Source organism: Hylaeus anthracinus, unplaced genomic scaffold (assembly GCF_026225885.1).
Source record: "Hylaeus anthracinus isolate JK02 unplaced genomic scaffold, UHH_iyHylAnth1.0_haploid 12002, whole genome shotgun sequence".
NCBI classification, from domain to species: domain Eukaryota; kingdom Metazoa; phylum Arthropoda; class Insecta; order Hymenoptera; family Colletidae; genus Hylaeus; species Hylaeus anthracinus.
In genome coordinates, this window is record NW_026534349.1 from 8,177,035 (window position 1) to 8,204,786 (window position 27,752).

Sequence of the window (27,752 nt, forward strand, 5' to 3'; positions counted from 1 at the left end):
GACAGTAAGGGAAATTGCGAAAGCAGCTGGTGTTGAAACTCGTGTAAAGATTGTACGTCGCGTGAAAACAACAATGTGAATACATCAAGCGAAAAAAATTGAGACGTGGCACGATATTAACTTCTCCGCGCGAAAAGGTGGATTTAGACTTTGGATGATACTTTAGAATGAAGGAAATATCAATTTACTGAAATGAATTCTTCAGATTCATGGATTTGTTGGATTCGTGATCCAAAAGAGAAAGAAGTAATTTTAAGAGGTAAAGGGTACTTCCACGTTTCAAAAATGGCGTTTTTAATCGTAAATAATGGCAATTTAATTATTAATATAAAAACAAACATAGGTACACGTATAGTATTTTCATTCAAACTAGAGTTATAAATGCTTAAACGTAAATGCACAGAATTAATTTCTACAACTAATAATTCACTCGCATCATCAAAAATGTTTCATTTAATAAACATAATACAACAAATGTTAACCAACGCTTTGAAAACGATCTGTTTCTGAAACTTCAATTGACTAGCGAATCCCGTTTAACGTTAAATATAATCATTCGCCGTCGTACACGTGAAATGAATTTCTAAGCGGAAGTTCGCAGGTTAAATAAATTCAAATGGATTCCGTGATTCGAGCTACAGTCTAAAGGAGATGCCACGAACGCGGTGATGTTTAATTGAAATCGGTACGTTCTCGGTGTGCGTTTAAATCTGGCTTTCGTCTCTTCCTGTCGCGCGTCAAGTTAATAATGCACGAGCTGGTTTGGGGTGAGTATCAACAAACCTTCGCTTTATAAACTCTGTTTAATTCACGGATTCTCGGTGTTTATACTGTTTATCCGGATCTGGCTCAGAAGCAAGTTGTCGATTCGAGTTGCTTCGATTTTTGATCAGTTAATTCTCGCGGCCGTTTTGAAAAGTGAGTACGTAAAATGCGTTGCAAAAGTAAGCCATGACGTATGTACAGTGGATGTACACTGATCAATTTTTCAAAAATCTTTTGTGTGAAATTGTAGTTTACTAACTTTTGTCTTTTTATACACGTGCTATAAAAGAATGTGAACGAAAGTGTACAAATCAATTTTTGAAAAATATTAAGCTTACGTGAACTTTTTTGTTGAAAAAGATATTTTTTGAATGTCTACAACGTTAATTTATTTTTCGTTATTAAACAAACTAACAAACTTCTTTTTTTCAAAAATTTTTCATGAAATGATTGGAAATATCTATTGCAAGGCAATCGAAGTGTACTTCATCGAATTTTCGTTTTACGAGCTTTATTGGATCCACGTGTATCAAGTGCGAGACTCAACGTAAAAAGTTACTTGAATTCATTTCAATGTTCAATTCTTTCAACAGAACTGTAACAGCGTCCAATTTTTTAAAGCAGAAAATTTAATTTATTGGAATATTGTAACGGCTCGAAAGTGAAAATGATAAAAGATGTTAAAATGAAATGTATTGTATTTTACAACTACCACCCATGACAAAGAACATCGGAAATCAGTGATTCCCCAGACTGCGGATGTTTACCCATTTGTGGCAAATGATAATCTATGGATGGTTAACCATCGTAAGAAAAGAACATATGTCTATGTAGATATTTCTGTATTTTCTACAATTATCATTTTTTCAGTTTGTGTATTTGCATTTTTGTACCAAAATATAAGAATATGCTTTCGGTGATGGATAAAGTGTCTTTAATTACCATTCAGTGATATACGTGACTCCCTTAATATTCTTCATGCGAGATTTGCTTAAGAGGGTAAGAAGTTCCAGAATGTTGAAAACTCGATTTTTATTTTTTGCTTTCAAACGTTCTGTGATTTTTTGTATATCGTACAAGCCACACAGTTGGATCGGTAAGCGTATGTTGGATAAACCATTCTCAAATACCATTATGATTGAAATTTACGATCAAATTTTTAAAAAAAGTTTTAAATACTACATCTATTACAATGGAAATCGGCGACGGACACTGTCTCATAATTTTCTGGGCTCCAAAATATTTTAGTTAAGCCAGGCCCTACCTTTCGATGTAACTTTTAATCCTACCAAAGCAATATATTCCAATGCAGAAGTTAATATACGAATAACTCGAGTCTCACGGAGATATTAAAAAACTTTGTCGCGTCAAATGTAGTAATGTCCGCGGAGTTTTTATTTTTACACTCTGTGTCCGTGGAAACGTAAACCCGAGTAGAAGTGAATCGAACAAACAACGCTGAAATCACGAGCGTTAAAAGCAAATGGGGATGGAAGTTGAAAAAATATTTTTCGTCCTTCCGCGTTTCTATGTATGTTCGTTTGCGTTTTATTTCCCTTTAATTTATTGCAAGAATCGCGTGTGTGAGCTGATCTAATAATAACATCCCAAGCACATGGAAAACTTTGCACGGTTGTGAATAAAAATGGCGAACGAGGACGAGCGACAACAACGAGGTCGCGTTGTATTTTTCTCGTATCGCCAGGTGCTAGGTTTCCGATCCGAGAGCAACTTTTACACCGCGTATCGCTCGAGCTGTCAATGGTCTGATGATGCCGGTCGAAGCGAAATATCAACGGGACCCGTTTCCTATCCGTACCTCGAGTACTCTCGATTTAGACGCTCGAACGAGCCCATGCGATAATTGTTGCGATAGAATCTTCGAGCTGCAATTCAATTTCTAATTTGAGATTAGGACATTGATTTATTCCATCAACGGGATATTCCGGTCAGAGCGTCATTTTTAGTTCTTTTCATAAAAGTTAGGAGAAACTGAAGTTCTTATTAATAATATTCTTGAGAAATAAGATATTTTTTACCAGAACATTATTATAAAATCCTTGATTACGATCATCCGCATTCTTTTTCCACTTGAAAATCCACGAAACAAATATCGCAAACTATATATCACGGATACAGAATAAAAAATCAGGAATTCAATGACCGAAACGTGACACAAGTAATGAAATATTTATCCCCATTAGTTTGGAGTAACACAGGAATACGTTGGTCCGATAATTTCGAATCGTTTTTCTACGTATCGGTGGAAAGCTATATTGATTAGAATTACTCACCACCGACAATCCTTTTTCGATCAGCAGACAAAGGCCCACGGGTATAGTGGAATCTGTAACAGAAAAAAAGAATTTGAAACGGATGATTCGGTGTTGTCCGACGAACGAACGCACGAAATTTTCGGCGATCCACTCATAACCGACAGCCTCAGAATTGTCCGAGCATTTTTTTCGAAATGACAAACTTCGAAAAGGTCAGTCACCCGAGTGTCCTCTGTGCTCGGTGGCAGAGAGGAAGTGACGCGTCTGTCATAGGATGTGACGTTCCAGAGGCAATCGAAAGGGAAGGGAAAGGGAACGAAACGGAGCGGAGTGGCGTGCGCGACGAAGGCTGTACGCTACAGGGAGGATAAACGCTGCTAGCTGCTAGTGATCGAGAGCCTCGCTCGAATGGTCGGCAGGGATAACAGAATAAAAAGAAAAAAGAAAGGAGACCGGCAAAAACCGATATCGAGCTACCAGCGACGAAAGCGACTCGTCGATAAATCAGCCAAAATAGCACTCGCTACAAAACGGAAGTTCGATTGGATGTCGTGTACCTACGAGTTAACGCGAAGTACCAGGGACCGTGGGAAACGCTAACAGCTTTTGCCGCATCTTCGGCCATTCTCGCGATAGATAAAAATGTGTACGAGTGCAGGTATCGTTTTATCGTATTTCGTGACAACTGGTGAAGGTTTATGGCACCTGCGACGCGACTGCTATCAATAGGTATCGATGATATGTATTCGAGCGCGAGCGGTTCTATGGCGAAGTACTTGCGAGAAACGTGGCTAGAGGTGGAGCTGAAGTGTACTTGACGCTATCGATGTTACAGTGACTCCCATTAAGGGAGAAGAGAGGTTTAGGACTACATTGTTTCAGTGATTTGTATGCAATTTTTTGGCAAGAAAGGAATGTGTATAATTTATTGAACCATTGAGAACATTTTATATACACAGGGTGTCCCACCTAATTCTTAAATATCTCGCGTGTTTTTTGTGATAGGAAAAAATGTCAGTGGAAAATGTTTTTTGGTTTGGAAGGGGACATACTATGATAGACAAAAATGATGATCTCAATATCATTGGCCTATTTTTATATGACATGGGGTATGTTTATTATTGTAATATTGTAGCTGATAAAAAAAACAAATTCAAACATTTCTTGCTCAAAGCGAATTGCTATAAGGATCTCTTAAAACAAATTCTTTCTGTTGCGTATTATTTTGAGAATTACGCTTTTTCTATGAATTTAAAATAAAAAAATACCGAAAGAATTCGTTGTTTGAAATAGCTATTTCGTCAATTGATCGATTGATCTTTATTTTCAAACAAGTGTGTTGAAAATAATGGCCTGAAATAAATGATTTCAATTAGTTAGTTCTTACTATTTTATTTTAATTCGAAAACAATCGAGTAAGTAGGAAACCGAAGAAATAAAGGAAGAAAGTAAAGGTTGCAGAAAACCCTTTAAAATTGGCGATACGCCAAGGCAAGATTCCTTATTGAGACATCCTGGAAAAGGGGTGAATGCAAAAGGTAGTCCATGTTCCTCAACATTTGTCGAAAAACGCAGTATCACGTTGAATTTTTACATTTTCATTTTATCTGGTACTCGGAATCGATCGACGTCCATGCGGAGACGAATGACTATTGGAACATTCGTAAAATACAAATTTCATTCCACGTTCGTTCCTTTATCATTTCGTAAACTGTTCTCGAAATCCACGGAGCCAAGACACTTCGGTAGATTACGCGGAATTCGACGCAGACGAGGACGATAGCGCAGGTATAGCCGTACGATTTCATTTCAAGCGGTTCGTCCCCGTATTCTTCCGAGTATCGTCCAACCCGGCATAAAATATGGCGAAACTTAAATAAGTTTAAGAGATGCAACCGTACGATAGGCAAACTCGTGAAATTGGGAGCCCCGGGATCCTTCTGGAAAAGGGTCATACCTGTAGTCCTCGAATGCGGCGACGCCGACGTTCAAAAATATAAGTATACGCTATATTGTCGATACTAGTGCGATTACTCAAAGTATCACGTTTCGTTTAGGGGTTGTTCATTAATGATGCATTGGTCCCGAGGGGCGAGGAGAGTTTAAAAAATCTCTACGTGACCTTACCTAGGGAGGAGAAATTAAAAGCCATTCTTACGTAATACATATTTCGATACTACGATAATCTCAGAACTCTCGATTAATTTAATACAAACGAAATAATGTGCATGGTATATTCGCCATATTCTTAAAAGATTTATCGTATCCTGAAAAGGACTCATCTTCGACAGAGATATATTAAACTTCATTCTCAACGAAAGAATTACGTTTTTATTAGAGGAGGACCTAAAAATATCCTAATAATTCTTCCTTATAAGCATACTAACGAAAATTCATATTCAAGAGAATTAACAGCGATAATTCTAGCTTAATAAAAATATATTACAGATTCAGATCGCACGGATACATTTACGAATAACTGTATTTTACTATTACCAAAATCATAAATAACATCGCTGGAAACATAAACTCTATTTCTAAATATGAATCTTTATTTACGAGATGCACGAGAAATATTTGTTTGTGGAGATTTAAGACTGCGAATACCCATTCTTGTTGCACGTGCAAATGTAAGGATTCTTTTGCGATGATTTATTTAAAAATGAAATTTTTATTCACAAATCTCTTATCTATAATATTCTCGAAAGTAACTGTACTGAACAATTACCGAGTAATATTATCACTGAAAACATGAATTATGTCACTTTTACATATGATCATTATGTGATCATATGATCACCTACTGTAAATGTCACAGGAATGCTGCTATAAACCACCATTAAAACGTTTAATTTCTGATAATAATCTCGGCGGTAGCTAAAATTAACAAACGAAACTCTTAAGGTACATCGACTTCACACCTGGAACTAATTTTATTTAATCCCTTCTACAAAAAGATTCAACACTCGCAGTGTAATTTTAGCGTTCCCGTAAAATGTAAAGTAGGCAATTAAGAAGAAATTAGGAGCAATTAGAAGCTTTTCAGAGGAGAACGAGACGATCTAGACAGCGCCAGGAACTTTATCCTATTTTATGCACGAGTCGGCGTCGACGTCCACGTAATATCATCCACGATCGAATTCACGCCAGAACTACCAGCGAACGTCAATGAAGTGACGTCTGAAAATTGAAAAGCACATAACGGAGAACGGGAAGTATTCCGGTTAAACTTCCGTCAATTTCCGATTAGTCATCTGCATAGTGATCGAAATAGTTCGCCAACGATACGCTTCGACGTTTCACTTCGGTACAACGATTTCATCAGGATGAAATAGGTACTCGTTCGATCTGGTAACGCATTATTTAACCCTTACGAGGGCATATCGGTATTATGGTGAAAAGTAGAGAAATATTTATAGGGTATCTTTTTTATTGTATACAGTATTTAATATTAGGTTTACGGAGATTCCTTATCAGATTTCTATTTCTGGAGTAGTGCTTCTATTTCTGGAGTAGATACCATTTCTTAAACTACAGTTACAAACGATAGAATGTAAAGCCACAGAATTAATTTCTACGCCTAATAAAATGTTATGTATTACATTTACTTCATATCAACGTAAAATTACGTCCAACGAAATTCAGAATAAATACCCTGATCCGACGAGCCATTACGCTCGTTGGTTGAAATCCACAATGCGTGTTCTTTCCTTGTTAATATGTAATTTCACTCGGTTACGATTCAACGTCGCGTGGCAGAGAGATAAAAAGTTTTTTATGCGGTCGAGTAACAATTTTTGGGTATCCCAGAGTTACCAGAGCTTCCCGTTAAAAAGGAATTCGAGCCTCGCTTATTCAGTGGCTCGCAAAATGTTCGGTGGAAAAAAGAAAGGGCGTACCGGAAAGGCAGCGATTGTTTCACCATAGCCGACACCTGTTCATGTCGACTAATTACGCAGCTCTTTCAATTCGAATGGGTTTTACGAATTTCCAACATTTTTCCGACCTGTACCGACCGATTCGAACACGCGCTTTCATCACACTGTGAATTATAGAACACGCTCGCTCCAGCAAAGAGACTTGATCGACGAATCAAACGTATTGTAGCTAACGTAAAGGAGTAAAACAGGTTACTATTATAATTATAGCACTTTCGATTTACCCGATGAATAACATTCCATGTTTTCGCGACAGGAGAGTCGCCCCAAAGGTTTCTTTTATTTTTTCAACCCCTTCCGCCACCCCTAGCCCCTTCAAAAATGCCGTTTTCTGAACCACCCTCTTTACAGGAATAAATTAACTTCTCATCAACTCTCGTCAATGCAACTTTGCACACACCCACAGGACACTTCAAAGCTACTCCTAACGAAGTTTCACGAAAATCGATTGAAAACTTCCATATTTCCGACCCTTTTAAAAACTTGTTCTCTTAATTGAGTCTACGACTGTATACATATAATATTTATTTCAGCTTTTCAACCAAAAAATGGACTTGGTTTCAAATCTTCTAACCATTTTCACATTTGCAAACACTCCTTCACACTCCTGCCGTACGTACTAATCCTAATATTAATGATACTTAACCTACTAATACTACGAAATAACTGATATAAAAATAAATATTCTTATTCCTACGTACCGAAGTCGGTGTAACTTTCATAACGCGAACGATAATATTTATTTAAATAGAGGTTAATTAAATTTCCCGCCGTACGTGAAATTTCATTTGAAAAGTCTACCGTTGTTTCGAGTGGAGCGTGGATTTTATAATTTATCAAATTTACTGTGTTGAATCGACATTGAATAAACGTCCTCGAAATCGAGGTTGATTATTCATTGTCCGTTGATAATTCATCGCGGTGCAAACAGGTTTGAGCATTGGGTTAATGGACAAATAACGACGAATTATTATATTAAATATAATTTCATTTAAAATGAATTGTCTTAATATTCGCGCTGCGTCTCAAATTGTTTGGATTTCGATAAATGTAATTCAATTAAAGAATTACGATACACTTATCTCTCAATTTACACGATGCTTTATTTACACAATTTTCAAGGTTTTAAAGAGATCAGCTTTCGAAAGGTAATGACTGATAGAAGCAAAAATGTATACTTCTCACATATTCGATACAGTCGTTTCAAGTACCTTTCGTTTGTTAACTCTTTGCACTCGAGAGGAAACTCACAACAAAAACAAGATCCAAAAAAAAGGCCTAGGCGAGCTAGGACGTAAAACATTGAACATTTAGATTGAAATTGCTCGAATACATTTGTGGTCCGCTGTAGATAAAAAGGTGAGCTCGAACGATGGAAAAACGTGCCGTAAACGCTTGCACCGCTCCGAAAAAATGAATTAAACAAAAAAAATGCCCTTTGATGATTGGCATAGAGTAAAAAGATATACGATACCGACCCGGCTCGAATGCCGCGTATTTGCATAACCTTTCTGTCCCGATTCACGAAATCGAACCAGTCTGTGCGCATTTCGTTCTTCTTTGATCATTTTCGATTTCATTTTACCACACTGGTAACTTTACTTTCATCCGACCGTTTACACGAGGTACACGCAACAAATATACCAACTGATATGCTTTCATCCGATTAAATGTTGCGACGATCGCATCAAATTGACTACAATATTGCTGATCATCAGGTTTACGAAAGCAATTTCGCAGCTGGCGTTCCCGCGACATTGACGATTTTATTTTTCCGCGTAGCGACAAGAAAGCAAATGTATTCTACTCGCCATTGTTGGAAATGTACGAATGTTGTTTCGCATTAAATAATTCAATTTAACGACAAACGCGACACCAAGAATTCATGCAACAAAAACCTACAAAAAAAACACGCGGTCCGTATTGCTTCGAAACGCATTTATGTAGAAACTGTTTCGCGGGACAGTAATGAATAGACTGCAGATATCCATGCAAATGGGTGTTTCATATGCAAATGTACATTTATATTCGGAATATGAGCTGTTATTTTTGAAAGTGGAACAAGACCATTTTTTCATATATATCGAGATATGTAAGAGTTCGCGTTTGAATTAGTTTAAAAATATTGGCAAACGCTAATCAATTTGTTCACCTGTTGAATTTCATTATGCATTGATGCTTATTAAAATTGATAAAGAAAATAAACGATTTTTCAGCTCCAAATGGACTTGTATCACTTTCAGGAATAATATATTATAGGAAATAGAAACAAGAGGAAGTTGTAAGGCAGTAAGTCATATCGTCATCGGCCATCGTCGTCGTCACACCGTGGTTTTGACTTTATTTGCGCTGTTACAGCCTGTTTTTCGAAAGTTCAAAATACTGGTAACCAATAAACATTAAATAATGCTGCACGGTTTCAAATGAATTTCTGTATTTCGCATAGTCACGTGATTCCTACGAAAGCGCTTTAAGCACTTCTCACCAGCAGCCAAAAGGAAGCTGAAATGACTCAAGAGTTTTGGTTTTATCCGCTCCTCTGCAACCTGTTTTTTGAAAGTTCAAAATATTCTTAGCCGATAAATAACATATTCATAACGAATTTCTCCAATTCGAATAATCACGCGATCCCCGCCCAAACACTTCCCACCAGCAGCCAACGAACAGAAGGAAGCTGGATCTCGTACAAAGTGCCTGACGTCCGCATTCCCGCGCTCCTCTGTGCCGCAAGTTTCCTAAATGAGTCACGGTAGTTTGCTCCCTAACGAACCGGAAAGTCATATTAACGAGATCAAATTTTTCCGGAAATTCATTGGGTAGAGGGCGAGCGTGGGGACGGGATAGCGAGGAGACATTTTTCTCTCTTCGCGTCGGTGAAAGACAGAGACAAGATGAGCAGTGGTATTCGAGAGCCTCGAGGGTAATCGACCTTTACTCTTGTGCACCTCCTCGAATCTCAGCCGCTAATTAAGACTTTTACTTTTTCCTTGGTAAATCTCTTCTATCTTCTCAAGTATTTCAGACCCGTGAAACCTCGTTCGCGGATGACTACCGGACGATAGGGCAGACAGGAACGACGACAACTAGAGGAACGCACGGTAAGCGTCAGGGTCGCATCGAAGCGTGAACTTTAAAAGGTGCGATCCAGAATTCTTTGGCGGATGGCAGACACCTCCAGAGTTTAATATTTAACATATTGGTCGCCATGTCATCCAGAAATAGGGGACAGGACTTTTCATTCGGCAATCAAACAAATTAATTACGTAGGCGAGGTAGTAAAAATGTGGATAGCATTTGTGAATTTGACGAGGTTAAGAAATTAAATACTACGACACATATTAAATACAATAAATGCAAATAAATATTCGCGTTAAGTAACAAATCTTTAATGGGGAACTGTGAAAGGTACGCATATTAAATATTATCATTCATTTTGATTTAATTATTTCGTTAAACACGTTCCTGTCCGCCTTAAATCTGACACCATTTAACCAAACTGACAATAAGCTACAGCAACGCTTGGGGGAGTGAGGTTGTATAGCCAGTAACTAGTAAAAATCTAAATTGATAGTATAATTTTTGTACTAATGTAATCCCTTAACAGTCCGTATCGAGCCGTAACAATCTCGAAATTCGTTACCCCTGTGTATTTGCTATAATTCGATACGCAGATAATAATGAATTACATCGGAATCCGAATTGAAATAGTTGCCAATACGAGTGGATGATTCATGCACCTGGGAGCAGTAATTACTCAAACGAGTGTGCAATATTATTAACGGTATCGTCGCGAACTATAATTCATTGATTGCGTCCGGATCGAAACGGGAGCCTGCTAGGAAAACGGTTCCGTCGAGAATCATCCACGGGACTAACGAAATTCTTTGGCTCCCGTCCGTTCGGAAGGAACGCACTCGCCTCTTCTCCCCTTTTTTCATTAAAGTTTTATTAAAAAGTGGAGGAATGTTGCCAACTCGATGTCGGAATATAATTAAAATTTGCTTCCTTAGATTTGATCTTATCCCGGCAGATTTTCTTCTTTGCGCCCGTTCGCGTTTCCGACAGCTGTGCTCGCGCCATCCTCAGAGACGGATAAAGATTTCACAAGCCTCTGGGCTACAGGTACCCCAATTTCATTTCTAAGAGAAAAACAAGCTATTCATTTCCAGAGATCGTGTATGAGTTTACACTCTTCGTTACGAAAAGATTAAGGAAGGGTATCGAATGCGTTTATTCAAATGACACAAGGCTGATTTTAATCTTCTTCCATAAAAAATAAATATCTTCAGACCATATAAGAAATTAATCAAAATAACCGCGTATACTTTCACTATTGAAAATTCGTCACTTCAAATTCTATTCCTGGTTATGAAAAAATTATGATAATCTTTCTATTTTATATACACTACATACAACATTTACAATACTGATATTTCGAAACATATTTTGTAATTTTGATCTTCGCCTTAACGATACCAATTTCCGATGTCCAGCAATGAGTGGAGAATAGTATAGTAAAAATTTGAATGAGTTCAATCAGGTGTCGCGAACTGTAAATATAAATACTCACGGTTGAACTCGAGAGACGAGGAACGAGTGCAACGCTTCGATTTCGAGTCGGGGTAGTTTCTTTCCCACTCCTTGTCCTCACCCGCCAGCAGCGAAGAGCGGGCGTCACCGTCAACCGGAAGTGCTTCACGAGCACCCTAAACCGCGGCCCGCCGACTGCTAATTACGAATAATTATGAGTACTAATTAAGGCTTCCCTTTGCAACGGCACGGCGCGGCGCACGAACCGCGAGCAAAGACGCACGCGTAATGCAGCCCGCGCTTTAACGGCGCTATTAAACGCATGCTAACACCATAGAAACGATCGCCTTTGAAGACACGCAATGCAACCACAGACACGAAACTTTTCGATGGGCTCTCTCGTCCGAAACGCGCTACGCCGACCCCTCTCCTTTTGCCTTGAATTATGTAAATTCAACCGAATGTAATCATTACTTTACGCGCTGTTGCCCTCTCCGACGTTTTTCAATTTTCCCGCAACTTCGTCAAGATGTCCGGAGGGAACATGCGCTGTCAATGCTTCGGGGCATATTGAAAGTTTCCGTCGTTTTGTACAGTTCACTTTGCTACAGAATATAAGTTTGCTGGAATACATCTTCATTTCAAGTAGGTATTATTATAGTCGACGTGTGCGACTTACCTTCAATTTTACATGGTACTTTGAGTTACACGTTTGGGTTGTTAAGAGATACGTAGAGACACGTGGCTTCTATTTTTCCATGGAAATCAGTATCGCGACGCGCCCTATTTTCTTAATAAAAACTTTATCGGAGGGTCGCGGCCACATCCGCTCGAAAGGTCAAATGTCACGGAGGAGAGGTTTGATAGAAATGACGTAACAGAGTGAAGTCTCCGTACGTAACAGATCTAAAATGAATAATATAAATTATTTAAAGACACTTCACAAAAATGATAAAACAAATGTATGCCCGAATAACGAAAAATATCATTTTTAAAATATCATTTCTTGTTGTAAATAATAATTAACAACAATATACATCATATTTGGTCGTAATTTTGTTTTATTTTTATAAATACCGACTATTTTAATATAACTCCCAAACATCTTTAAACCAGCTATCTAATTCCGTTCTCAGGCTAACTTAAGGTAATCGAAGAAAGTTATAACTACGGAGAAGCGGTCGGTGAAAGAAAATTCAAGTTTTATTCCTTCACACGGTAATGATCGTTCCCCAGATTAGGAAACGTTTGGCGGCCGAGAGAAGTTTCAGGTCCGCTTAGCAACGCTGCGCGAACTCGAGTCGAGGGATTTGCTTTCAATCGAATCCCAAATTAATCGCCGGCAACTTCTGCCAGTGTAGTCGTGCGCGAGATAAAAAACTGGCTGGTTATCTCGCATTATTCTCCACCAGGCCGTGATGCGAAACTTCCAGCAGTCCTCGTAATTGACGCGGATATTAAAATTTTCAACTGCCGCGCGAACCAGTTCGGACAATAGGACGAAAAAAGTCTCTCGATGGAGAGGAATAACGAAAAAAACCCGCAACGCCAATATTGACGGCGATGAAAAGTGCTCGCCAGTTCGCTGACGAGTTTGCTTCCGTACAGGGTACTGAGAAACGGGTACAAAACTTGGAGAGCATAGGGTGTAACTGCACTTAAAGGAGTACTTTTTTTATTTTATGCCCGTTTCGAGGCAATTTTTCTGATTTTGTGCAGTCAAAGGATCGGATTGTACGCGCGTCGATTTTCGGAAGGTGGTATTGGAACAGGTCTAAATATATCAGAATAGTTGAAAACTTTTGGTTATCGTCTTCGCGCTTGTCATATAATATACAAATGGATAGAGATTTTCACGCGATGGGAGGGGAAAACGGAAGAACGGTCCGTAAATCCACGTATGAATCACGTAATCCACCGCCTATTCCACGAACCAGCCTATAATAATCGAATTAAATGCGAGATCGCGCCGGTGGAAAGCCTTTCACGCATTTGCCAGCTGCGCACCCGGTTCAATACCTACCGTGTGCGGCGCGTTCAGTTAAATAGCATGCTTGTCAGAAACGCCTGTCGACTTCGTGTTGTTAGAGTCTGTTGGATCTTCGATTATCTAACGCGACTTGCCTACGCAAAGCGATTTGTTTGCAGCAGGAAATCGCCACTTATATTAAATTATATCAAACTTTAATCGAATAATACTGTGCGTGTGGCAATAACGAATTTCACATCCTTCCCCAACCGAAAAATAATAAAATTATGTTTAAAAGTGAAATCATTCGATACGATTCGTATTTCAGAATGCAATACATCAATAGCATTAATTCGCCTCCCTTTTCGGTAGAAATCTGATATCGCTGATAATTACTTGAATATTTTGCCTACAGGCTACACTCGATATCACCGTTCCCCCGCAAATGTAGGTTATCCGTACAACCCCTCGAATGAATTCGAAAACCGAGAGAGGATTATTGATTCCGAACATCAATTTGTCTCTGTTCGTTTACCGTATCTTCCGGTTTCACTTAAACCGCGCCAATATTTCCTTTCCCCGATTTTACGCAACGAACTTGTAACTTTTCAATTTTAATTTTTTAAACTAATCCTTCTACGAATATAGTAAACTGTAAATATAAAAATGTTTCGTCTCATCATCCCCTACAAGCTGATATTTCTTTTAAATTGATTTAACGATTAGAAACATTTCTCTGAGCACATTTCTCGTGGGCGTATATATATATACGCCGTTCGCAGTCAAAGGGTTAATGATAGACCTTTTTCGTCCAGAAGTGTAGCTCGCAAGATGTCAGAGCTGTTGCTCTTGACTTGTTACGTCACACAAGGACCGTGAGCATTGAGTTACAGTTAACTTTAAGTTTGCTGCAAGCTGCCTGGTCGAAACTTTCACAAAACGAGGAAACGGACGCTCGGTATGGGTGCTCCAGGATAAGCATTTCTTTCGAGCGAAATACGCGGGATGGAAGGCTAGCGAAAGTGCGTCTGTTTTCCTTTACTTTCATCGCCCAAGCTAAAGTTCCGCAGTTTCCGCCCCCCGGGGACGTGCGAATTCAAAGAAAAGGATACAAAGCCGAAGACAGTTTTATTATTTGGAAATTTCGGAACGGAATTCAATTATACTTTTCATAACGTCGCGACATGCATCCAAGTTTTATTCCCTGGGACTTGACTAGCCTCGTGAAAGCTGTTTCGAAACAATTACGTAGCCGTGTTTCACCTTTTCAGTTGAGAGTCTGTCGAGTCGTTCTTTCACAGACACAAATTTCGGTTTTCAAGGTAATGTTTGGAATTAATTTACAGTCAACATCTTTACTTCACTTGGATATTTCTCTGTCTACTCTCTTCTGTACTTTCGAATAGCAAGTAAATGAGAAAACTATCATCTGCGCGGAAGTCCGAAGCTGGAAGTTTATTAATTTTATAGTGGTCCCTCGTTCAATTTCCATTTCGCAGGAAATTAATTAAACTCAAAGAAATAATGGGCAAGGGGGCCGACGTATACCAGATGAAACCGCAGCGAAATACGTCAAGCGCTAATCAACGCGGCACCGAATAAATCACGAGGCGCACCGTTAAACGACCCGATTTCTGCTTCGTACCGTCCATGGAATAATTAATCCCCTAATCGCGAAACAGCGAGCCGCGAAGGCCGAGAGATCCTGCAGGGGAGGGCCGTTTAAAAAGCAATCTCGGCCGACCGCCATGAAAATTATTACGCGCGAGCCATGGCTACCGGGATACGAGGAACACTGCCGTAGGGTGCATTCGCTCGAACGAACGGGCTGAGGGTATAAAAAGAGAGCGGGAAGTTAAGGTCCTGCAGTAAGGAAAGAAGGGCCGAGGGCTGCCGCTGCGAAGATTCTAAAATATGAGTGCTGTTAACCGTACTTCCCCATGAGCATTACCTTCCCTCATGTGTAAATAATGCAAGCTAGCCTTCCCCACTATCCACCTCATTCCGTTGGTAATTCGCAGCCCCTTCATACGTGCCGGCGAACCCTCTACGTACAATACAATCTGCCAGTTTTCGCCTAGTTTAGCCCAGTCGCTTTTGATTCTATCGTGTTATAAAAACATTGCTACTGGGGCTAATTGTTTGCGTATAATGTGGAATTGCTTTTGAGAGAAGTCTGCAAGATTGCGATGCTGTAGACAAGTTGGTTTTGTTTCATAGTGATATGATACAACGATGACGATGTAACGATGTGGAGATGTTACTAAATTGTAGTGTAACGATATGACGATGTGATGATGTGATGTTATTGCAATATGACAATTGACGATGAAATGGTATAATGAAGTGACACTATGACGATATGATAATACGACGATAGACGATGCAATTATATGACGACCTGACAGTATAACGATATGTCACAATGATAATACAGGGTGCCCCAGAACTCCTGTAATGCCGGAAATGAGGGGTAGCTGATACGATTCTGAACAATAATTTCTTATTTACACGCTCCACGTGTTTAATCCAACGCCAACTTTGTACTATGCCAACGTATTCATCCAACTACCTTTGAGATATTCTACACTAACGAGCCAATAAATGCATATGCACGCAACCAGCGTGATAAAAATATTTCCATAACGCCCTGCGTACTTTAATCTTGAGTAGCCGGACTAACGTGTAAGCATGCAAGCGAAATTTAAACGGCGGGTTCACGAGGTGTTCGTCGAAACCATCGACCCACGAAATTGGGGCCACAGGTTCTTTGTAAAGGCACAGAGGGAGAAAGTTTCCACGGAGAAATTAATTTCGGAACCTAATCGCTGAAGATAATTAGCTTTGAGAGTTGAGGAGTATTGAGAAATTGACGCAAGCTACCGGGACGGTTCTAGTGGGTCACTTGCCGCTACTTGTTGTGTCAGGTCGTGTTTAAGCTTAAGTTACTTCGATAACCGAAGTGTCTGAAACGTTGTATCGTTAATCGAGTGAGGCAACAACGAGTAGAATTCCGCACTCGGTTGTTGCCGAAAATTAGCGACGATATACAGAGCGCCAACAAATTATCGATCACAAACTTAACGCTTTAATGAAAGGCATTGCGAGCAGGTGAGGATATAACGAATTTGCGAGTACTATTGTATATTACATCGTACTTTTCTATTATATCTTATTTTCTTGAATATATTGAACTATTTATGCACTTGTATGCAGGATAGCGCGATAAAAGCGACATAGGCGATCGGTCGAAATCAAAATGGCGATTCAAATGAAATAAGTTTTTGTAAATAAACGTTAAAAATTATATAAGAATAAGAAGGAACAAATATTAAACAATGTACACTTGATACGGTAAAAAATCACAGAAATTAAAAAAATCGCTTATTAACATATTAATACAAACAAATGTACGTGACAACCTACCAACGTGTAAAAAGACCTATTTATGTATTATCCATCGACATATATTAAATATATTCTTGTTTTTATTTAAAGGAAACAACTACCTCACTTCCGCCTAATCCGTCGATCCCGTATCCTACAAGTGTGGTATGTTTTATTACATTTAATTACTGATGTCATACGTATAACTCATATATTTTGCATCATTTGTACACATGTGTGTTATGTTTCATTATATTTTATTATTTATATCGTACGTATACATCATATACCGTGCATCATTTATATTTTATTTTATCTCGTCATTTATATACTACAGTGAGTTACATTTTATTGTATTTCTTCATTTATATGTTTATACATTAATCCGTTCTGAAAAGGTAACGGTGTCGAGGTACGCCAGCAAAAGGTGCTAATATAAATGTAAAAGTAATTAGTGTCGTAACGTCTACGGACGCGGCTGTTTTGAAATAACGAGCACGGTTAACGTCTCGCGCGAAGGCGCGCGATTACTTGTTAAATTTCAAAGATACTCATAATTCTCCAATGTGTATTTAAAGCGTCACGTTCTCTATTTTAACACGAATTTCAAAGACACGGCGCTGGCGCAGCGGACAGGGTCAGGCCTGTAGATAACCGACGACCTCGGGCGTCCGGTTAAATTCAAATTTATCACTAAACGCGAACCCATTAAAGCGTCGTTTAAGCTCGACTTTAAAAGCTCGAAATTTAGCACGCCGGAGTTTGCGTCGGAGCGTAAATTTCGACCCTCTTTCTACTCCTACGTTCAGACGCGGACTACTCGCTGTCCATTGTCGTTTTAATGCCTCGCGACGTGCTTCGATTTAGATCGTTATCCACTTATGTATTTATTTCCGTAGATGTGTGTTCGGTGAAAGGTAAATAGAATTTGAAAATATTCGTTACAAGCATTTGTCTTTTTCATTCATTGTTCTGACATCGTATTCGTGCGGATACAACAGAGAAAAAGCATGTGCATGTAAATGTCAATGTATTAGCATGTGACCTGAAGGTTACATGGGCTCATAGTGAGTTAACAGAAAAATATTGGTCGACCGTTTGGGACATGTGATTTGTGTCGAGTCTAACATAATATGTTCAACAGTGTACGATTAAAAATCAGGAGAGTAACTTACAGATGATGAGCAGAACGGACGGATATTCCTCGCCACCCTCGTATGTGCCGCTGAGGAACAGAAACCATTGCCTTGGATCCACCCTGACTCCGTACCTATGGCAGAGTAAAAGGAAAAAAACCCAGTAAACACTTGGAAAGAAAGAGAACACTCCAGCCGTTATTATCGCACCCTTGTCTCTCTGCTAGCTATATCTTCCAAGTCGCGTTAAGCGGGTGTCTCTACACTGCAACACGGGTCGAGAAGCAAAGGCGTCGTTATTAACGTCTGCCATCAATGCAATGCTCTTCACCGGGCTCCTAGAAAAAGAGCGGGGAGAAAGAAACGAAGGGGAGGGCAAATAAAAAGTGATCTCTTTGTTCTTCAGGCAAATAATAAAACGTCGCTGCCGCATTCGTCTCTGAAATATAAAAAAGAAGGGCGATGAACGCAATTTCTGTTCCAAGTCACCGTCGAGCCGCCTTGCGGAAAAATACGGCATTCCCTGTCAGATTGTCGCAAGGTTAGGACCAAACTTTGGATGAAACAGGTCTCGAGGGCCACGAAGATGAAATAAATTGGAAAATGTTCTTTATTACGTAGAGCGTGGGTCCTCTGTTATTTTCAGATACTTCGACCATTCTTTTTGGCAAAGAACGAAAATGATGAATATCGATGCTGACAAATATACAATATATATTCGCATTCTATAATATAATGAGAAAAGGGAGATGTGTGTTATCGATGTGTTGGATCGATAAAATTTCAATATTTGTTGTGAGGCAATTATCAAAGAAAAAAATACAAATAAGTCATTTTGGCATTGTTTAATGTTATGGGAAATTGTTGTTTCGATGTCGGCTATTTTTCAGTCGTTCAAAGCAAAACATCCCGTTGACATCAACACCTTTATTTTTTTATTTTCCACGAGCACGAATTCGAGACAAACGATGATCGCGTGAAATTCGAAAGTGTTTAACAATTCAATCGGTGAAACTGCGCAAAAGATGCACGCGTCTGCGACGCGATAGAGGGTGTGGGAAGCGCCCTCGGGGTGATTTACCGCGCAGTAATACATGGGAATTGCTGTTCCCTTTCGAATCACTTTTGGCTTGCTAGCGCGTGGAGTGTGCAGACTTCCACAGTAGCTATCAATTATAAGCGTTTGATTTTTCCGGCTCGCTCTTCAATTATCGCGGACTGCGTCAACGTGACTGATTGCGTTTGTGAAGGAGAGTGGGGGAGAGGGAAATAAAAAAAAAAAATGGAATGAAACGGACCGACGCTCCCAATAAATATCCGTCGCTCGTGTCGAACCGCACCCACTTCAAATACTTTAATTACTTCGCCTATAAGCCTCGTTTATCATCGTTAGCCGACGCGTTCGATCTGAACCCATTAGTGTTGGTTACCCGACCTTTATATTCTTTTTTTTTTTTCTTTCTTTTCGTGGGCCGCGAATGTAGTCCGTTTGTCCTCGTGGATGGTGACCGTGTGCAACAAACGTTCCCGCTGACTCGGATTGATAGGACGCCGCGCCATAAATCCCGCGAATATCGAGCTATTAAAATCTGTCGCGAGACCGGAAGGGTATATCCGCTGATGTTGTTCGTGCACGGCTTCGTATCGGTAAGAAGATACTGTAGGTGTCTAAACGAAAAATAAGGCACGGAGATTCGAATCCACGATCCTCGGGTCCGCAGTCGACCGCTTTTCCTACGCGACGAATCCCGCACTCTACGTGTTCTCGTTTCACTCCATCTTCTTGGACATGGGAGGCTTGTATACTACAATACTTACAAATAAACGTCAATGTAGGAGTCATGTAAGAAAAGGTTATGACGAGAAAAATGGAAATAAGTAACAAGTATGTATTAGCGTAATAAACCTGTTCCCGAGTTTCAAAGACGTTCACCACGATTTCCAAGTGCTGAGGTTGATTGGGTCAATGAAGAACGCAGCGATTGAGTGATCACAGTGTCGGTTGATTTCAGATAAGTCTGACAACAGGAGCAACTAAATCGGCAAGGACACGAAAGGATGTCGCATCCATCGAAAGTATCGAAACTCATCGATCCAAGGCGTGAGCGAAAACGATATTAAATTTCTTCCCTAGACGAGAATAGCCGCTTTGATCCGGGCACACCCGTTAAATCCGCGCCGGTTCTTCGTTCGCCGAAGTTCATTAATACAGCAGTCACGATAAAATCCCCAATTCCATGTCGACCGAAAAGAAGAACGGAGATGGATAGAAGGCGAACGGAAAAGGGGCGTCGTACGCCACAAGCAAGGCAAGAGTGAGATGATAGAAAGTTGGAGTGAGAGCTTGAAAACTTCAGATTGAAAGAGTTATGGCGCCAATATGGAAAGTTGCGGCAAAAAAAAAAACGCGACTGTTCAAGGTTTGCGTTAAATATTAATAAATGACGAGGGAAGCGTTCGTCTAGTTTCAGCAGGTGTTAAACAAGTTTACGTTATTACGCTTAACGTTCCTTTGCGATCGTATGTCTACTCCGAACCACCACAGCAAAAAACTATACTAATTTTATATTGTAATTCTTGTTACGGTGACATGGTCCCTCCTCAACAAAATAAAAGACGTTTTACAGTTTTTGAAGAAACTTTCGGTGATTCTTTTTATACGAGACGGAGCTGTTCTCTTTTATTTTGCTTCCAACGGAGATTTCAATTTTAGTTTTATTCCATTTCGTCCATTTCGTCCATCAGCAAATCACTTGGGCTGATCGGTTGAACGTTAACGGCTTCTTTGATTGCTAGCTGAGCGTTTTCATTTCCGGAAATTCGAACATGGCTAGGAACCCATTTAAGATTCAACTTCCTTCCTAGTACTTTCGAAGTAAATATTATGAATTATGAAACATTTCTATTTCTATAATAGTACATATGTATCATGATCAATGTTAAATCTCAAGTGTCTTCGATAACGTAAATAGTACTTATGAAATATTTACCGATAGCACCGACCAGATGGATACCGCAACGGACTCGAACGACAACATTTCTTCAGTGATCGAATTAATAATGTATCGATACTATTCATGGCACGTAATGCTCGTTTCGAATCAGCCGATTCCAGAGAGAGAAAGGGACAGAAACAGTGCGTTCCGAACGATCGAATCGAACGATCTTACCATTACAAAAGCATGCTCAAAGCGAAAGATCGGTGACCTGTATGGCCGTCCGCGGCATCATTAATACGATTTAAAACCTCGTTCAGGGGTGTAAGCCGATGACCTAAATTTTGTCCAGCGGCCCGATTATCTAATGGAGTTTCAAGTTCATACTGTAATTGGCGCAATCCGATTACCGTGTACAAAGGTTTACCGTGCAATCTGTCAGTTTAAATCACTTTCCGCGGTATCGTTAATCGGATTGGAGTGCTGGGCGGAATGTGCATGCAGCTCACTGTAAACAGCCGAGAACAATATCCTCAATTAGATTCAAAAGCACGTTCACGATGTCTCGTAATACTATTAACCCGTTACTGGAAACAGTGGAAACGCGGTGGCGAATTTTTCAAACGGTCTCGTTACGGTTTCAAAGAGAATTTCTCCTAACATTAAAAACTCTGATACAATTTATGACAATTAAAGGAATGGTTCTCACTATCGCATGAAAATGCTCGCAAACGTTTATGCAATCTGTAGTGTATGTGTGTAATATAGATGTGAAGAATGTTCTATGGTTTATGCATACAGGTCGAAGTAAAGCAGGGTGGATGGCATTTCAAACAGCGCGGGCCGCGCCGGAAGTTACACTTGCAAATTTCAACTGTTTATATCTTGACAACGAAGCCTCGGATCACAAAATGGTAAAGGACTTTTCGATTCATTTTGGTATGAAGATTTGATCCTGAAAAAAGATTCCACATATTTGGTAACGTCTTGCATAATTTCTATCGCGAGTAAAATTTGACCGCCACTGGTATATAAAATAAAACAATGATACCAACACACACTTGGAACGTTACAATATCCATCGAAACTATCGCGATGCCGGAAACGTTAATGCCATTTTTCGCTTGGTATTACCGAGCAACGGTGCAGTTTCCAGGATTCTCTGACTATAATAGCTCGCGTAAATCCGGATGAACGGTGGACGAGTTTTATTTCTCGGCATGACGTGAATCCTTGCGAAAATCGCGAGCAAAATAGAACGACAGGGATGAACGTGACACGACGGATTCGGCTGTCTCTCCGCGACGCGTCGGCGTCGGCGTCGCGCCGGCCCGATATCGAATCGCTGAAAATTTTTAAAGCCGGACGCTGTAATCGCCCGTACGAGTACGAAGCCTGCGAAACGGCCTCGAAAAGTAACGGTGAAACATTATCGCGAACCGATACCTTTCCCTCGGTCTGTTCAAGGGTATTTGTTCTCATACAGAATATACAAACTCGTATTAACCCTTTGTAGCTCTATTGAAAATGGGGTATAATAAAGAGATGAAACATTAATTTTATTAAATAAAAGTTTGTTATCACTTCATTCTGAATACTGACTGAACGCTACCTGTTTCAAGTCGCCTCATCTGGACCATGCTTAATTAAACATCTCGGGCTAACATAAACGAGCTTTACATAGTATTTATCTCCAGTCGACACATATAACAAACTAAGAGAATTTTTAAGTTATACATTAAAATAGGTTTATAAATACACAAGGTTCTTAAATGTCCTTAGATCCATTCATTCAGATGTCAACGTACTCCTTCGCAACAAATGTTTTAACAAAATTCGTGTTAAAATATTTCCTACCATTACGTAATCAATCTGTACACTGTAAAAGTTATTAGAAAAAAGTAGAGATCCTTTTCGTGATTGAATCTTTAATTCATAAAAGTTCTCGAGCGTTTCCGCGAGAAACTCTATGGCTCCCGTTTCGAGCATACTTTAATACTTTCAATTTATCGGCGCCTGCTACGTCTTTGATTCCTCGCTACAGTTTCTCGATCCTTCTTCACAGTAAACTCGGTCCATTAAGATTTGCGCAAGGCATCGTACAGTTTCAGTCCAAGTGCATAAATTATGAGCGAATCGTGAACCTTTCGAAAAGTTTCGCCGAACGAAGCTGCGAAAAAGGATAAAGATGGTAGCCGGGGGAGGGGGAAACTTCGATATAACCCAGCCTGTCTCCAAACCTTAGCGCGGACTTTTATCGATGGAGAGCCTTTCGCCGAGAGACCGATTAATTGAGCTCCCTCTTTCTACTTTTTTTCACTTCGCAAGGTAGAACAATCCACCTACTTTCTTAACGGCGCGGCGTGTCTCTTCAACCACCGCCGCGTCTCTGATTTCCCAGCTCTGCGCTTCTGCGCGTCGATTAATCTCGATTGCCATAAAATCGCGTCGCCTGTTTCGTCCTATTCCCGTGATTCGACGACCCGAAGCGCGACTTACACCCACTCGACGCTAGAATGGATTTCTTGTAAATCCAATCGCCACGTTGAAATTAAATGGACGGATTAATTGGTTTAACGGAAATTAGTTACAGTCCTACATATGTTACCATAATACAAAAAGATACGATGGAGTTGTAGTATTTGAACTGGCTTTTTCAGATAATTCGTGTAGTTTTATTGATAAACGTCACTACTTAAAACTGAAATGTCATGGGTTTTAGTGTAGGATTACATTCTTTACTTTATCGGAGTATCAATGATAACAGATTATTATTTCTCACTAAAAAAAGCATAATAGACATCGAACATAATAGACATCGTTGATATCATTGCGAGTATCAATATCTCTTTTAGTGCGCTATTAGCACATATGTTACCAATGACGCACGACGTATGACGCACGAGGAATTCCAACGGAACAAATATGAAATAAATAGACACAGCAATCTTTATATAAGTACCATGGTGTTTGAATAATTAAACCGACTCTCTGCACGAAAAAATGTAGGTAAACAAAATTGATACGGCAAGAATTTCAACTCTATATTTTACACAAATAACTACAATAATCTTCGCAGCAATCTAATAGGAGGAAACTGACCGAAAACACTTTCACGAGGCGGTAACATAATCGTTCCCCAAATATTAATACGAAAGTATCAAAAATAGCGGAAAAAGTTAATCGGAGCTGCCTGTTCAACGATCGATGAATAATCTATCCGACTGTTCGCGGTCTCGAGAACAATTCTCGGTGCTGGTCACGCATGGAATCACTTCCTACGCCTACGTTCGTTCGACGGGCTTTCGAGTGACCCGCCCGCGGAGCCGCGTTTGTTTCAGAAACGCTTCGAGACTACCCTGAGCAATTACGTCGCGAAAGTTTCTTTCGAAAGTTTTTCCACGCTTAACGAGCGTGATAAATTTCTGTTACGCGCCCCCAGGAGCCGCCGCGCTGGACGCGAGGCCGAAAGTTTACAACGGCGATAAAAATCTCGTTGAAATTATTCATGGGTCGAGCTTGTACTTTGCCCTTCTCGATTCGAAGGGAAACGAAATTGGTAGAGGACGTCCCTTGGTGTAGCAAAATCTTTCGTAGAAACGGATCGAATTGAGAACACTCTATTAATTTTAATCGGATTGAAAGAAAGGAGGGCGTAGTCTTCTACTTGGCGCGGGAAATTCAGAGGGCACACAAATTGTAACGTGCCCAAAGGGAGAAGTATTTTCAGGAATTGTTTATAAAGGAACTATACGATTAATTTATTTCACATTTTCATTATGCTTTATTAAATAGGAAAGGAAGGAGAAGGTTACTCAATTCGACATGTATATTTTTTTCATAGCAGCTAACGAATAATACCGATGTTATAAATATACCGAATTTAATAATATTCAATTTGAATTTTGTCCATTTAAAGACATTTATATTTTAAATGTATTTCACTCGCTGGATGCAAAATTTTATCAATTGATAATAATCATTCGTGATTTAAATTAATGTATAAAACTGTTTATTAATAAATGCTTTTAAAAATGCTCTCAACATGTTTTTTGAGATGTTTAAATTGAAATAAATATGTTACGAACCGGAGAGACGAGTGAATATTGGAATAATTAACTTCATTGATTTTCAAGAAATTCACAGTATAATTTAAAAACTAAAAAAATACACAAAGTTACCACTTAAGATTAACCAAAAAAGTCAATTTTAATTAAATCTGGAAAATTTGTAACTCGTTCGTTTCCAACTTCCGACCACGATTTCGTATAAATTCGCGGTATACGAATTGGACGATGTCGAAGACATGAAAATCGATGGAATAATTAATGAGAAATTTAGCCGCGATAACTAGATTCTATTGACTGTAGGAATACATTAACTGCGATTGGTACTGACATATTAGCTAGCTTGAATTATACCCGCTGACATCATTAACGCGCGCACGCACACATATCCGACGCTATCCTTTAGAGTTAGCACAAAGGTTCCAACGGTATCGCAACGGCTATTGATAATGATGCAGTTATCAACGTAGACTAGACTGTCACGGTGACTTTGATTTCCAATGAGAATTACCATTAATATGCTTACACACCGTGGAATTCTACATTGTACCTGGAATGACAGACGAATCTTATTTTTCACTATCGATCCGATTATTCCCCTTTTTGTTTCCGTCGCTTCGGCTGCCATGCCTCACCAGCTCTAGTTTCCCATGGAAAAATTCCTCACTCTCGCGAAAGCCGATTCGTCCGAATCAGCGCGAAAAGTTTTACTCGGACAATCGATTCCCTAATCAAGTGAAATTCATTTATCGCTCAAACGGGTTTTTCTACTTCATCAAAATTTCGTTTCCTGGACTTGATTCCTTTTCACGTTAGTGTGCCCTTTCCTTCTTCCGCCTACCGTCCTATGACAGCTTGGCGAAGCTGCCAAGGCCGACGTTAACGTTATCAATGCTGTTATTAACCCTTTGACGAGTAAGTATTTTTGGGAAATTCTTCTCAACGTACTCCTCTCATGCGCAAGTGTTTCTTTAGTTTGTCTATTAGATGTACATCGTCCAATCAATCCGACGCTATTTTATGTTCAATTAAACATGAAAAATGTATACTTTATGTTCTCCTCGTGATATTATCCGAGACTCGAGCAGAATCGTCCACATCTAGGATCTTTCTTACACGTTTTTTTCAAGCTCAGACTATGACGTAGGCGTATGATGGAGAGGTTTAACCCCTACCGTGAGTAGACTCGAAAAAATGCTCGAGGGACTCATCGAACACTCAACCTCGTAGTACCTTTGCGGAGGTTGGAGACGTTGGCATTGCGTCGGTCTCGCAGGATGATAGCGATTTCTCTTTTCTTTGATAAATTACGACGACACACGTCAAGTAAATTGCCACAAATAACGGAACGATGAGATTCGAGGGCATTTCGATTTCTTCTCGCGACCCGTTTCCTCGCCTATAAATCACTACCTCGCCGGATTATGGTGTATTCCCATCAGCTTTCGAGAGATACGACCCCATAACGAGGTATTTTATTTATACGAACAAAATTGACGATGTTCAAGCGTCGCGCGCAGCATTTCTACATTCATTTTGTCAACACGGTCCTACCAAGTCGTTTTTAACCGACTTCGAAAAGGAGGAGAGTACTCAATTCGACGTGCATGTTTGTTTTTTTACCCGACTTGTCGTTCAGATCATTTGATGTTTTAATTAAAGATTGATATATCCTATTATCACGCAATCATTCATTACATCATCAATCTATACGTAATTAGTTTGTTTTGTTCTGTTCTATACTGTATTTTCAATATGTAATACCTCATTCTTTGCGTGGAAATATATTTTCTAAAATTAAATTTTTCATAAAATATATGTATGTTTTCAGTGCATTAAATAAATGTATCTCCGTGTAGCATAAATGGTACACGTTACCTGAAGATCTAGTTTAACATAAGTAGTTAATTATAATAAGAATTATCCATATAATAATGTTTTCATTCCTAGAGCGTTGTTTTTGTTGTTGTTTGCATTCCTCGCCATTTGTTTCTCAACGAAACAGATCACATATCGCGAGCGATAGCATTTTGATGAGAATGCGGTTTTATCAAGACTCATGACATACTCACTTTATGAAATTTTCTAGGAGCAAACGGATTCCACCGATGCACAACAAAAGGAAGCCCCAATTGACGAATCCCGTAAAGTTGTCGAAGCCTGAACTCCAGGAGAAGAGACTATCTCTAGGACGATGGCATCTGTAAGGAGAAAGAACGGACCAAGTTAAAAAGAAATAATCGTTCGAAACCGATGGCGCACTCGTCGTTCGCGATATAAATGTAGAAAGGCGCCATGAAAACGTCACTAGAATAAGAATGGAACAATAAAGCCGCTTTCATATCGTACGGTTATATGCATTTCCATTTCAATTTACGGAGAAACACGCGATTTATGCAACGTATTGAAAACATTTGTTCAAGCTCTTCTTATTTCGCCCGATCCTCCGCGGTGTTTTCTTTTTCAACTTTTTTTAGAGGAGACGGAAACACGGGTCGACGATGCGCATTACACTTGGACAAAGAAAGAGCAAAAAACGTTCTTCAAAATAGATGATAATGTTGTCAAAAATGGATGGAAACATGTAAATGTGATTGCGATCTTATCACATGCATAAAATATATGGTATGCTTTATCTTCATTTTCTGCAAACATTAAATCATTTTCGAAGAAATGGTTAATGAAATTTATAGACGAATCAACTTGTAGCGACAATTTCGCTGACCGGCGCAGTTTGAGAGCGCGTTT

At 39.4% G+C, this 27,752-nt stretch overlaps 1 protein-coding gene and 1 long non-coding RNA gene across 4 annotated transcripts in view; one reads left to right on the forward strand and one right to left on the reverse strand.

The window, feature by feature from the left end:
* Positions 1-27,752, reverse strand: part of LOC128891643 (diacylglycerol O-acyltransferase 1) — a 120,906-nt gene that overhangs the window by 74,321 nt on the left and 18,833 nt on the right. For both annotated transcript variants that reach the window (XM_054151293.1, XM_054151294.1), the window contains exons 2-4: positions 27,077-27,205; positions 18,041-18,135; positions 3,060-3,112 (exon numbers count right to left, since the gene is read on the reverse strand). In XM_054151293.1, coding sequence (XP_054007268.1) covers positions 3,060-3,112; positions 18,041-18,135; positions 27,077-27,205 — 277 coding nt within the window. The remainder of the gene's footprint in view (positions 1-3,059; positions 3,113-18,040; positions 18,136-27,076; positions 27,206-27,752) is intronic.
* On the forward strand, positions 641-27,226 carry LOC128891670 (uncharacterized). 2 transcript variants are annotated; one of them, XR_008460886.1, is made up of 3 exons: positions 641-767; positions 21,739-21,851; positions 27,094-27,226. It is a non-coding gene; the product is annotated as an uncharacterized LOC128891670 (long non-coding RNA). The 2 variants fall into 2 exon arrangements; XR_008460887.1 differs by lacking the exon at positions 641-767 and adding an exon at positions 841-918.